Genomic DNA, 12,824 nt, shown 5'->3' on the forward strand with positions numbered 1-12,824 from the left:
TCCCATGTTATATGTTGTGTTATGATCTGAAAGACACAACTGATCCTAGATCAGCACTGTTTCAGTCTAGGAGTGCTTATCAGTCCTCGCCATCCCATGTTATATGTTATGATCTGAAAGACACAACTGATCCTAGATCAGCACTGTTTCAGTCTAGGAGTGCTTATCAGTGCTTATGTTATATGTTGTGTTATGATCTGAAAGACACAACTGATCCTAGATCAGCACTCTGAGTCTCTTTTTGAATACCGGCTTAAAGAGGAGACAGACACGCCACGTAATAATCAAATAATCTAAAATCACTTTATTCATTTTTAAGTTAGTTAAAAGACAACAACAACAAAAAAAACATCAGAACCACAATCTGCTTAAAAAAAAAAGAGCAGTTTTTTAAGAAAGAATTACAAAATGAGGCTTGTGTCATACCGTCAATGAATGGCAAATGAAGAGGTAGAGAATTTAGGCTCATCACTGGAGGACTGACGCCTATTGGAATGTATTTCAACGAGTCATAAAACTCTGCAGTCCTGCTCCTCCCGCCTAAAGTTTATCAAATATACAAGCAGCAAAACAAGTTGGACGATTCTGGTTTACCGTCTTTTTAAATCCGAAAATCTTTTAAAAACCAGAATTTCTTGAAACTCTTGGGATTTTAGGGAAAGTTACCAGAAATTTGCAAACCTGGCGGCAGTCAACGTTTTCCACGAAGGGCAACGTGGTACTCTATTCGCAAAACAGATCAACCAATGTTTTCATTTTCACTGTCACTTTATGCAAATGGTGGAGGACATTGGAGAGAGAGAGAGAGAGAGAGAGAGAGAGAGAGAGAGAGAGACAGAGAGAGAGACAGAGAGAGAGACAGAGAGAGAGACAGAGAGAGAGACAGAGAGAGAGACAGAGAGAGAGACAGAGAGAGAGACAGAGAGAGAGACAGAGAGAGAGACAGAGAGAGAGACAGAGAGAGACAGAGAGAGAGACAGAGAGAGAGACAGAGAGAGACAGAGAGAGAGAGAGAGAGAGAGAGAGAGAGAGAGAGAGAGAGAGAGAGAGACACTACTGAACGTACTGAGCTAAGACGTGAAAACAGACCAGACATAGTTCCTCCTCACACACGTCACACACTGATAGATAAAAGGGCTGTTCATTGGTTTCATTCTACCGTTCAAAGGTTTGAGGTCACTGAGAAATGTCCTTGTTTTTGAAAGAAACACTTTTTTTCGTCCATTAAAATATCATCAAATTGATAAGAAATACAGTGTAGACATTGTTAATGTTGTAAATGACTATTGTAGCTGGAAACTGCTGATTTTTAATGGAATATCTACATAGGCGTACAGAGGCCCATTATCAGCAACCATCACTCCTATGTTCCAATGGCACATTGTGTTAGCTAAACCAAGTTTATCATTTTAAAAGGATAATTGATCATTAGAAATACATTAGAAATACCTAGATTAGTTGAGTATCTGGAGCATCAGCATTTGTGGGTTCGATTACAGGCTCAAAATGGCCAGAAACAAATAACTTTCTTCTGAATTTTTTTTGTCTATTCTTGTTCTGAGAAATGAAGGCTATTCCATGTGAGAAATTGCCAAGAAACTGAAGATCTCATACAACACTACTCCCTTCACAGAACTGTCTCTAACCAGAATAGAAAGAGGAGTGGGAGGCCCCGGTGCACAACTGAGCAAGAGGACAAGTACATTAGAGTGTCTAGTTTGAGAAACAGACGCCTCACAAGTCCTCAACTGGCAGCTTCATTAAATATTACCCACAAAACACTGCACCGCGACAGTGAAGAGGCGACTCTGGGATGCTGGCCTTCTAGGCAGAGTTGCAAAGAAAAAGCCATATCTCAGACTGGCCAATAAAAATAAAATATTAAGATGGGAAAAAGAACACAGACATTGGGCAGAGAAAGATTGGGGAGAAAAGTCTAAGTTATGTTATGGACAGACGAGTCTAAGTTTGAGGTGTTCGCTTCATAAAGAAGAACATTTATGAGATGGAGAAAAAATGAAAAGATGCTGGAGGAGTGCTTGACGCCATCTGTCAAGCATGGTGGAGGCAATGTGATGGTCTCGGGGTGCTTTGGTGGTGGTAAAGTGGGAGATTTGTCCAGAGTAAAGAAGATCTTGAAGAAGGAAGGATATCACTCCATTTTGCAACGCCATACCCTGTGGACGGCGCTTAAATGGAGCCAATTCCCTTCTACAACAGGACAATGACCCAAAGCACAGCGCCAAACTATGCAATAACTATTTAGGGAAGAAGCAGTCAGAATACCAGCTGTCTCTAATGGAGTGGCCAGCACAGTCACTGGATCTCAACCCTATTGAGCTGTTGTGGGAGCAGCTTGACCGTATGGTACGTAAGAAGTGCCCATCAAGCCAATCCAACTTGCTTCAGGAAGCATGGGGTGAAATCTCTTCAGATTACCTCAAAAAACTAGAGTGCCAAAAGTCTGCGAGGCTATAATTGCTGCAAACGGATGATTCTTCTGACAAAAGCAAAGTTTGTCAAAGAGGACACAATTATTATTTCAAGGAAAAAATACATTATTTATAACCTTGTTAACATTTTGACTATTTTTCCTATTTAATTTCTTTGCAACTCATTTCATGTATGTTTTTATGGAAAACAAGGACCTTTCTAAGTTAACCCTTTTGAACGGCGTTGTACGCCTTACGATGTGGTGATTGATACGGCCATCAATAAGTCAGAAGTGTGATAAAGATCGTAAGTCGACTGCTGAAAGCCAAGTTACATTAAATTAACGAGACATTTGGCTGATAGATTTACCCAAATCAATGGCCGGTAGGTACAACTAATATGAACTGTTTGAAATAGATGGAATAAATCGGAAGATCTTCATATGATCTGAAGGAATTAAAATACATAAAACGCAAGCTCGGATCGCTACAGCATGATTGAATAACCATTTGGAGCATCATGGCATGATTGGTTAGACTGAGCCGCAGGGGTTGCTGGGTATTGTTTCCCCAAAATCCCCAGGTTGTCCAGAAATTCTGGTTGGAGGGGACAGGATTTCCTGTCTCCCCCCCCCCCCCCATCTTGATTCTGGGAATCTTTTAACCAGAATTTTCTGAAAATTACCAGAAATATGCAACCCTAACATGTTGACCAGACTGCTTGCGCGCATGCTGACTTTGTCCACCCACACCTGACCAGTGAAAATATCAAAACAAACTCTGAACCAACTATATTAATTTGTGGACAGGTCAAAATCATTAAACATTTATGTCAAATTTAGCTAGCTCGCTTTCTGTTGCTAGCTAATTTGTCCAGGGATATAAACATTGGGTTGTTGTTTTACCTGAAATGCAACAAGGTCCTTCTACTCCTACAATTAATCCACAGATAAAAGGGTTTGTTTCTAGTGATCTCTCCTCCTTCAGGCTTCTTCTTCTGTGGAGTTTACATGGGCGGATGGCAACCAACTTTAAGGTGCATTACCACCACCAACTGGACTGGAGTGTGTGCACCTCAGTTCATCTTTCAATCACCCATGTGGGTATATGCTCCTAACAACCAATGAGGAGATGGGAGAGGCGGGACTTGCAGTTCTAATTTCAGCACCTGGCTACCCAGACGCTCGCCGAGAAACGTGAGCTGTGTTGCGGCAATGATTGAATAACACGTACGTGTGTAAATTTATTTTGCATGTCGGTCCTGGTGATAAAATGCCATTTTTGAACCGTTTCTAACAGAGACTTGGCCGTGTAGAGAATTATTAATTAATATTACAGTGCATGTCTACAAATAAAAGAGAAAGTGAAAGTGATAAGATTTTACTGTACAGTAACATACTGTATATTTCCACAAAGATACTAAATAGAGAGTTGGTGACTACATTACGTAAATAGTTAATACCTTTTTTTCATATGATTTAAAAATAAAAAATAAAAAAAAAACAACTATTGACACAGTATATAGATGGTTGGTTTCTTTAAACAAACCTTAGAAGAAGAAAAACATTAAAAAAATAAAAAGACAATATGAAAAAAAAAAACTAAGAGAAATAAAATCCTTTGTTTAGTACACAGCTGGTATCGTTTCAGAGGACCTTTGTATCTGCTCAATGCAAGTTCACCAGTCTAGATTCAGTCTTTTTAAATCCTCTTCCTCCTCCTCCTCCATGCACCCTCAGTGGTCTTATCCTTGTGCCTCTAGGGTTATGGGCCCCACCCCACCATGCGGCAACAGCGCCCCCTAGACGTCCCCCTTAGCCTCGTTGTTGTTCATCAGCTCCTTCCTCTGGGCAAGGAAGGGGTACATACACTTATCAGCACCGAGGAACCTGTACATACAAACGATGGCCTCGAAGGGCAGGAAGCTGTAGAGAGGAGAGAGAAAACAGAGGTCAGATACACAAAGCTCTTCATTTAGAGACATTAATTCATTCACAACACACTGTAGAAAGGAGAGAGGAGAGGTATGTGGAAAGAGAAGAGAGGCATGTGGAAAGAGAGGAGAGGGATGTGGAAAGAGAGGAGAGGGATGTGGAAAGAGAGGAGAGGGATGTGGAAAGAGAGGAGAGGGATGTGGAAAGAGAGGAGAGGGATGTGGAAAGAGAGGAGAGGGATGTGGAAAGAGAGGAGAGGGATGTGGAAAGAGAGGAGAGGGATGTGGAAAGAGAAGAGAGGAATGTGGAAGGAGAAGAGAGGGATGTGGAAAGAGAAGAGAGGAATGTGGAAAGAGAAGAGAGTAGAGTAGAGATGGCAACCACCCATTCATGCCAATAAAGCATGTATTTATTAATTGAATTGAGAGAGAGAAAGACAGAGAGAGAAAGACTGGACTGACCTTTTCATGAAGTTAACCATATACACTATGCGTGGGGTGCAGATCATAGCCTGATCGGTGAGAATGGCCCTCATAGACTGTGTTACACAGAACTCTGGCTTCAGGGGAGGCAGGAATGGCTCGATTTCTTTCCTGTACAGACAGGAAGTGTCATAACAGTTAGAGACAGCCAGAACGAGGGCAGAACACACACATAAACACAAGGGGAAAGTGCCCAGGGTGCTATTCAGCAACGTAGTGTTAGAGTCTGTACACAACAGACAACCAAGTCTGATCTTATCTAAACCATGTCTATCGATATCCACACCTAGAACAGGCCAGTTCAGATACAGAAACCCTTCCACTTCCACAGCGGGGGGGGAACCATTGTCACTAAAGAGGGGAACAGTATTCACGGTACACCTGTCAGGGGAGGTAGAGAGGGTGTCCCTTGGTTTGGTAGAGCTCTAGGTGAAACACTGACATCGACATACAGGTTAAGGCACTAGTCAACTCCATAGAAAAGTGCAGTACACTGAGTGTACAAAACATTAAGAACACCTTCCTAATATTGAGTTGCGCTCCCTTTTGCCCCACGGAACAGCCTCAATTTGTCGGGGCACGGACTCTACAAGGTGTGGAAAGGATGCTGGCCCTTGTAGACTCCAATGCTTCCCATAGTTGTGACAACTTGGCTGGATGACCTTTGGGTGGTGGACCGTTCTTGATGCACACAGGGAAACTGTTGAGCCTGAAAAACCCAGCAGCGTTGCAGTTCTTGACACACTCAAACCCATGCACCTGGCACCTACTACCAAACCCCGTTCAAAGGCACTTAAATATTTTGTCTTGCCCATTCACCCTCTGAATGGCCCACATACACAATCCATGTCTCAATTGTCTCAAGGCTTAAAAATCCTCCTTTAACCACCTGTCTCCTCCCCTTCATCTACACTGATTGGAGTGGATTTAACCATGTCTCCTCCCCTTCATCTACACTGATTGGAGTGGATTTAACCATGTCTCCTCCCCTTCATCTACACTGATTGGAGTGGATTTAACCATGTCTCCTCCCCTTCATCAACACTGATTGGAGTGGATTTAACCATGTCTCCTCCCCTTCATCTACACTGATTGGAGTGGATTTAACCATGTCTCCTCCCCTTCATCTACACTGATTGGAGTGGATTTAACCATGTCTCCTCCCCTTCATCTACACTGATTGGAGTGGATTTAACCATGTCTCCTCCCCTTCATCTACACTGATTGGAGTGGATTTAACCATGTCTCCTCCCCTTCATCTACACTGATTGGAGTGGATTTAACCATGTCTCCTCCCCTTCATCTACACTGATTGGAGTGGATTTAACCATGTCTCCTCCCCTTCATCTACACTGATTGGAGTGGATTTAACCATGTCTCCTCCCCTTCATCTACACTGATTTGAAGTGGATTTAACAGGTGACATCAATAAGGGAACATAGATTTCACCTGGATTGACCTGGTCAGTCTACGTCATGGAAAGATCAGGTGTTCGTAATGTTTTGTACACTCAGTGTATAGTACAATACAGTACAGTGCATTGCAGTACATCACTAGCCCATTGCATGTAGCCATGTGTGTATATTTGTACATAATCTTTCTAGTTAGCGAGTTATTAGCCAAGTTATAGCTAATTTATAGTCAGCAATGGGGGAAGTGATTGCTTCCTACAAGAGCACATAAACCTGTATATTTCCAGACATCTCTGAAAAGCCAGTCAGGTAACGGAGAGCTTTTGTTCTGTCTTAAAGGGGCAGTGTTGTATTTTAAGAGAGGTTTGAATAAGATAAGTAGCCAATAGGCAGAGGGGTAGCATCATTTGACTGATTCTCCTGTAATAATGGTTTGGGAATAATTATGCATTTTATTTTGTAAAGTGGTTTCTTGCATTAAACACAAAATATTCAGTCACCTCCTTGTCTGAAGGACCAAGTGGATCAACAGGTTAAAGGTCAAGCCCTGGCGTGTGTTTTTATTCCAAAGTCTGATGGAATGTAGGTCTACATCGAACACCACACATTGTCCGCTCCTGTAGTCTGAATGACAGAACAGCTATTTCCATGTTCAAATATTATGGGATGCATTTTCTCCATAGTTTTTGATGGTAGGATATTATTATGGGATGCATTTTCTCCATAGTTTTTGATGATCGGGCACTCTGATAGATCTACATTATGATAAAATAGCCACAGTGACCTACTGGTCCAATGTTAAAACTGTAACTCAAAGTGGGTAGTGTGTCAGTGGTCACAATAAACGCGCGTCATAAGTAGAATTTTCACAACGTTGAAGTTTGCGTGCGCTCTCAGTAGACGGGAAATTTGCTCCGTGACTGAATTTGTTTTTAAGGAACATTGCTGTTAGCAGTAGGCTCCCTGGTTTCGTTTAATTTAATAATTTAAATAATTTAATTTAATTATTAACCTCCAACGTATATTTAAATAGCCATTTAAATGCTAAGTGACAAAGCACTACGAAAATGTTATGAATCACCTCATGATTAATTGATTTGAGTGGAATGACTGATTATTTGATTGATTGATTATTTGATTATTTGATTGATTATTTGATTTAATGATTGATTAATTGATTATTTGATTGATTATTTGATTATTTGATTGATTATTTGATTTAATGATTGATTGATTGATTATTTGATTTAATGATTGATTGATTATTTGATTGATTATTTGATTATTTGATTGATTATTTGATTATTTGATTGATTGATTGATTATTTGATTGATTGATTGATTATTTGATTATTTGATTGATTATTTGATTTAATGATTGATAGATTATTTGATTGATTGATTGATTGATTATTTGATTGATTATTTGATTTAATGATTGATTGATTATTTGATTGATTGATTGATTGATTGATTATTTGATTGATTGATTGATTATTTGATTATTTGATTGAGTGATTGATTGATTGATGGATGTCTCACCTTATCCTGCAGCCTTTGAACATGCCCGTGTCCACCAGGTAGGGACACACCAGGGTCATCTTAATGCCGTCCTTATCCGAAGCCTTGATCTCGTGGCTCAGCGACTCGTGGAAGCCGATGGCCCCGAACTTACTGGCACAGTAATCCTATAGGGGGTCATGAGAGGAAAAGGTGTCCCTGTTAAATCCTGTGTAGCTATCACACCGGAGTAAAGACACAGTCGTAGAATTACACTGGAATAGAATGGGCGTTGGGATTGGGTTATGGGCTGGGATTGGGTTGGGGATGGGTTGGGTTATGGGTTGGGATTGGGTTATGGGCTGGGATTGGGTTATGGGCTGGGATTGGGTTATGGGCTGGGATTGGATTGGGTTATGGGCTGGGATTGGGTTGGGTTATGGGCTGGGATTGGGTTGGGTTATGGGCTGGGATTGGATTGGGTTATGGGCTGGGATTGGGTTGGGGATGGGTTGGGTTATGGGTTGGGATTGGGTTATGGGCTGGGATTGGGTTGGGTTGGGGATGGGTTGGGTTATGGGTTGGGATTCGATTGGGTTATGGGCTGGGATTGGGTTGGGGATGGGTTGGGTTATGGGTTGGGATAGGGTTGGGGATGGGTTGGGTTATGGGTTGGGGTTGGATAATGGGTTGGGATTGGGTTGGGGATGGGCTGGGATTGGATTGGGTTATGGGCTGGGATTGGGTTGGGTTGGGGTTGGATTGATTTATGGGGCGGGGAGGGTTTGATGGTTTGCCGGGGGCCTAATCTTCAAAAGCAGCTTGGGCAAACCCAGAGAGGATAAAGGAGATGAGACTGTGCCCACGTGACATGCCTGCCAAACTATGGTTCCTAAAATGAATAGTCCCTCCTGCCTTAAAATCACATTCAATTTCTATGAAGTATTATAGGTTAAAACCTTGACTGTGCTCCAGTCCCTTTGAAGAGAGACTTAATGGTTATGGATGAGTTCCCGCCTGTGCAACAACAGCTAGGAAAACAAAAGGCAATGGGGTAGCGGTGCCTAAAGACAGAATGAAAATGACACCACTCTGGAATGGAGAGAGGGAGTGAAAGGGAGTCCATGTGTGTTCTAGAATATTAAAGAAGCATTCTAGAAGGCTTCTCTGGAACACACAACAGAGAGTGACAGCTACAGCCACTCTTCTTATTGTCCCCGGGACAAATGACCACATCAAATCCTTTTAACACTGACTCAGATAACACACAAAAAGACACAGTGAGGGGCCTGGACGAAAGATGACCCCCCCCCCACACACAAAAAAAATGTGAAAACAAAGTCCCCTCCATTTAGAGTGAATTGGCTGTGATGTGAATACTGAGAGAGCTGCGATGGTTTCACAAAGAACCTGATGAAGATGTCTCCCTCCCACGGAGACATGTCAGCCTGTTCTTCACTCAGGGCCAAGGGCCCTATGGGCCCAGCCCCAGACCCCCCCCAGCTGCAAACAGAGGGGCCCGTAAGAGGACCCCCCCCCCAGCTACAGACAGAGGGCCTTGTAACCCGCAAGAGGGCCCCGTAACAGGCGCCCACGCCCAGACCCCCCCCCAAGCTATAGACAGAGGGCGCCGTAACAGGCCCCCCAGACCCCCCCCAAGCTATAGACAGAGGGCCCCGTAACAGGCCCCCTAGACCCCCCGAACTACAGACAGAGGGCCCCGTAACAGGCCCCCCAGACCCCCCCCCCTACTATAGACAGAGGGCCCCGTAACAGGCCCCCCAGACCCCCCCAAGCTATAGACAGAGGGCCCCGTAACAGGCCCCCTAGACCCCCGAACTACAGACAGAGGGCCCCGTAACAGGCCCCCCAGACCCCCCCAAGCTATAGACAGAGGGCCCCGTAACAGGCCCCCTAGACCCCCCGAACTACAGACAGAGGGCCCCGTAACAGGCCCCCAGACCCCAACCCTACTATAGACAGAGGGCCCCGTAACAAGCCCCCAGATCCCCGAACTACAGACAGAGGGCCCCGTAACAGGCGCCCACGCCCAGACCCCCCCAAGCTATAGACAGAGGGCCCCGTAACAGGCCCCCTAGACCCCCCGAACTACAGACAGAGGGCCCCGTAACAGGCCCCCAGACCCCAACCCTACTATAGACAGAGGGCCCCGTAACAAGCCCCCAGATCCCCGAACTACAGACAGAGGGCCCCGTAACAGGCGCCCACGCCCAGACCCCCCCAAGCTATAGACAGAGGACCCCGTAACAGGCCCCCAGACCCCCCTACAATAGACAGAGGGCCCCGTAACAGGCCCCCAGACCCCCCTACAATAGACAGAGGGCCCCGTAACAGGCCCCCAGACCCCCCCTACAATAGACAGAGGGCCCCGTAACAGACCCCCAGACCCCCCCCCCCCCCCATACTATAGACAGAGGACCCCGTAACAGGCCCCCAGACCCCCCCTACAATAGACAGAGGGCCCCGTAACAGGCCCCCAGACCCCCCCTACAATAGACAGAGGGCCCCGTAACAGGCCCCCAGACCCCCCCTACTATAGACAGAGGGCCCCGTAACAGACCCCCAGACCCCCCCCCCCCCCCTACAATAGACAGAGGGCCCCGTAACAGACCCCCAGACCCCCCCTACAATAGACAGAGGGCCCCGTAACAGGCCCCCAGACCCCCCCCCCACCCTACAATAGACAGAGGGCCCCGTAACAGACCCCCAGACCCCCCCTACAATAGACAGAGGGCCCCGTAACAGACCCCCAGACCCCCCCTACTATAGACAGAGGGCCCACAAAGCTCATCTCTGTTCTTTAAATTTCCAGAGTTGGGGGGAATAATATGAGAAAGGCGAATATCTGTCTCTGTGTCGCTGTCTCTGTGTCGCTGTCTCTGTGTCGCTGTCTCTGTGTCGCTGTCTCTGTGTCGCTGTCTCTGTGTCGCTGTCTCTGTGTCTGTGTCTGTGTGTACTACATAGTACTTACTACTAACTAACCAACCGCAGAGAGAGAGTGTCTCATTCATGTGAAGTAACTCACCTCCACACCAGCTGTGCTGAATAGCCCCAGAGAGCTGGCAACCGTCACAATGTGGCCGTGGTTCAGCTCCAACATCTTGGGAAGGAATGCCTTGGTGGTCTATAGGAAAGAGAGAAGAGGGGGAAGGAGGGAAAAAAAGAGAGGAAGGTTAGTTTACTGGTGCAGTTTGTCTCTGCCAAAACCCTTTGATCCTCTTTCTGTTTCTCTCTCTCCCTCCCGCTCTCTCCCTCCCTTTCTCTACATCACCATGGAGAAGAGAGGGAGACTTTTTGACAGACAAACAGAGGGAAAAACAGGAGAGAACGAGGGAGAGAGAGCACACCACAGAGAAGAGAGATGGTTTACTGTATGAGTCTGTTCTTTCCCACACAGATCCAGTACCCAGCGCTGTGCCCAGCTCTAAAGACCCGCTGACAGAACCAATCACAGGTCCCCGTTCACTCACCATGGACCACAATGCAATTCAACCGCTGTCCACTGACTGCCCTCTGTGCTGCCCAAGTGGAACAATACTCAAAGTGATAGGAGAGAGAGAGTGAGAGAGAGAAAGTGATAGGAGAGAGAGAGAATGAGAGAGAGAGAGAGGGAGAAAGAGAGAGAGATAGTGATAGGAGAGAGAAAGAGTGAGAGGTTGTGTATCCCAAATTGCACATTATTTCCTACATAGTGCCCTACTTTTGACCAGAGCCCTTTGGCCTTCCCTCTAATGGTTAACATAAAAATGTAAGAAGGATTAAGCTGATTCTAGATCTGTGCCTTACTGAAACTTCTATTTACCGGGATCGGTGAGAAACATAACACTGAGGGAGATGGAAGACCAACACTGGGGGAGATTGAAGACTAACACTGGGGGAGATTGAAGACCAACACTGAGGGAGACTGAAGACTAACACTGAGGGAGATGGAAGACTAACACTGAGGGAGATGGAAGACTAACACTGAGGGAGATGGAAGACTAACACTGGGGGAGATGGAAGACCAACACTGGGGGAGATTGAAGACCAACACTGGGGGAGATTGAAGACCAACACTGAGGGAGATTGAAGACCAACACTGGGGGAGATTGAAGACCAACACTGAGGGAGATGGAAGACCAACACTGGGGGAGATTGAAGACCAACACTGAGGGAGATTGAAGACTAACACTGAGGGAGATGGAAGACTAACACTGGGGGAGATTGAAGACCAACACTGAGGGAGATGGAAGACCAACACTGGGGGAGATTGAAGACCAACACTGAGGGAGATTGAAGACTAACACTGAGGGAGATGGAAGACTAACACTGGGGGAGATTGAAGACCAACACTGGGGGAGATTGAAGACTAACACTGAGGGAGATGGAAGACCAACACTGGGGGAGATTGAAGACCAACACTGGGGGAGATTGAAGACCAACACTGAGGGAGATTGAAGACTAACACTGAGGGAGATGGAAGACTAACACTGAGGGAGATTGAAGACCAACACTGAGGGAGATTGAAGACCAACACTGAGGGAGATTGAAGACCAACACTGAGGGAGATTGAAGACCAACACTGAGGGAGATTGAAGACCAACACTGAGGGAGAATGAAGACTAACACTGAGGGAGATTGAAGACTAACACTGAGGGAGAATGAAGACTAGGGAGGGCCTAACAGTGCTAACTTCACTTAGACCTGAGGTGTTGGTGTCGAGGAGGAATAACAACAACAGAACAACTTTCTGCTATGCTTTATCTTTGCCAGGTCGCAGTTGTAAATGAGAACTTGTTCTCAACTGGCCTCACCTGGTGAAATAAAGGTGTTCTCAACTGGCCTCACCTGGTTAAATAAAGGTGAAAAAAAAATTAAAAAAATAACGTGTTATGGTGTTAAATTGCATCTGCCCCATTTATATATATATATATATATATATATATATATATATATATATATATATATATATATATATATATATATATATATATATATATGTTTTATTATCACATTAGGTGTTGTATTACAGAGTCAACCATAGTAGTACTTTGTTGGTTGAGG

The 12,824-nt window shown here is 45.0% G+C and overlaps 1 protein-coding gene across 1 annotated transcript in view; it reads right to left on the bottom strand.

Annotated features, from left to right (window-relative positions):
• Positions 1–278: 278 nt before the first annotated feature.
• The window catches only part of LOC110490881 (retinol dehydrogenase 10-A), a 29,203-nt gene continuing 16,657 nt past the window's right edge, over positions 279–12,824 (bottom strand). The window contains exons 3-6 of the mRNA XM_036945671.2: positions 10,807–10,905; positions 7,803–7,948; positions 4,828–4,959; positions 279–4,357 (exon numbers count right to left, since the gene is read on the bottom strand). Coding sequence (XP_036801566.1) covers positions 4,234–4,357; positions 4,828–4,959; positions 7,803–7,948; positions 10,807–10,905 — 501 coding nt within the window. The 3' untranslated portion in view covers positions 279–4,233. The remainder of the gene's footprint in view (positions 4,358–4,827; positions 4,960–7,802; positions 7,949–10,806; positions 10,906–12,824) is intronic.

The sequence above is a fragment of the Oncorhynchus mykiss genome, chromosome 15 (assembly GCF_057628025.1).
Source record: "Oncorhynchus mykiss isolate SJ-2025 chromosome 15, ASM5762802v1, whole genome shotgun sequence".
NCBI classification, from domain to species: domain Eukaryota; kingdom Metazoa; phylum Chordata; class Actinopteri; order Salmoniformes; family Salmonidae; genus Oncorhynchus; species Oncorhynchus mykiss.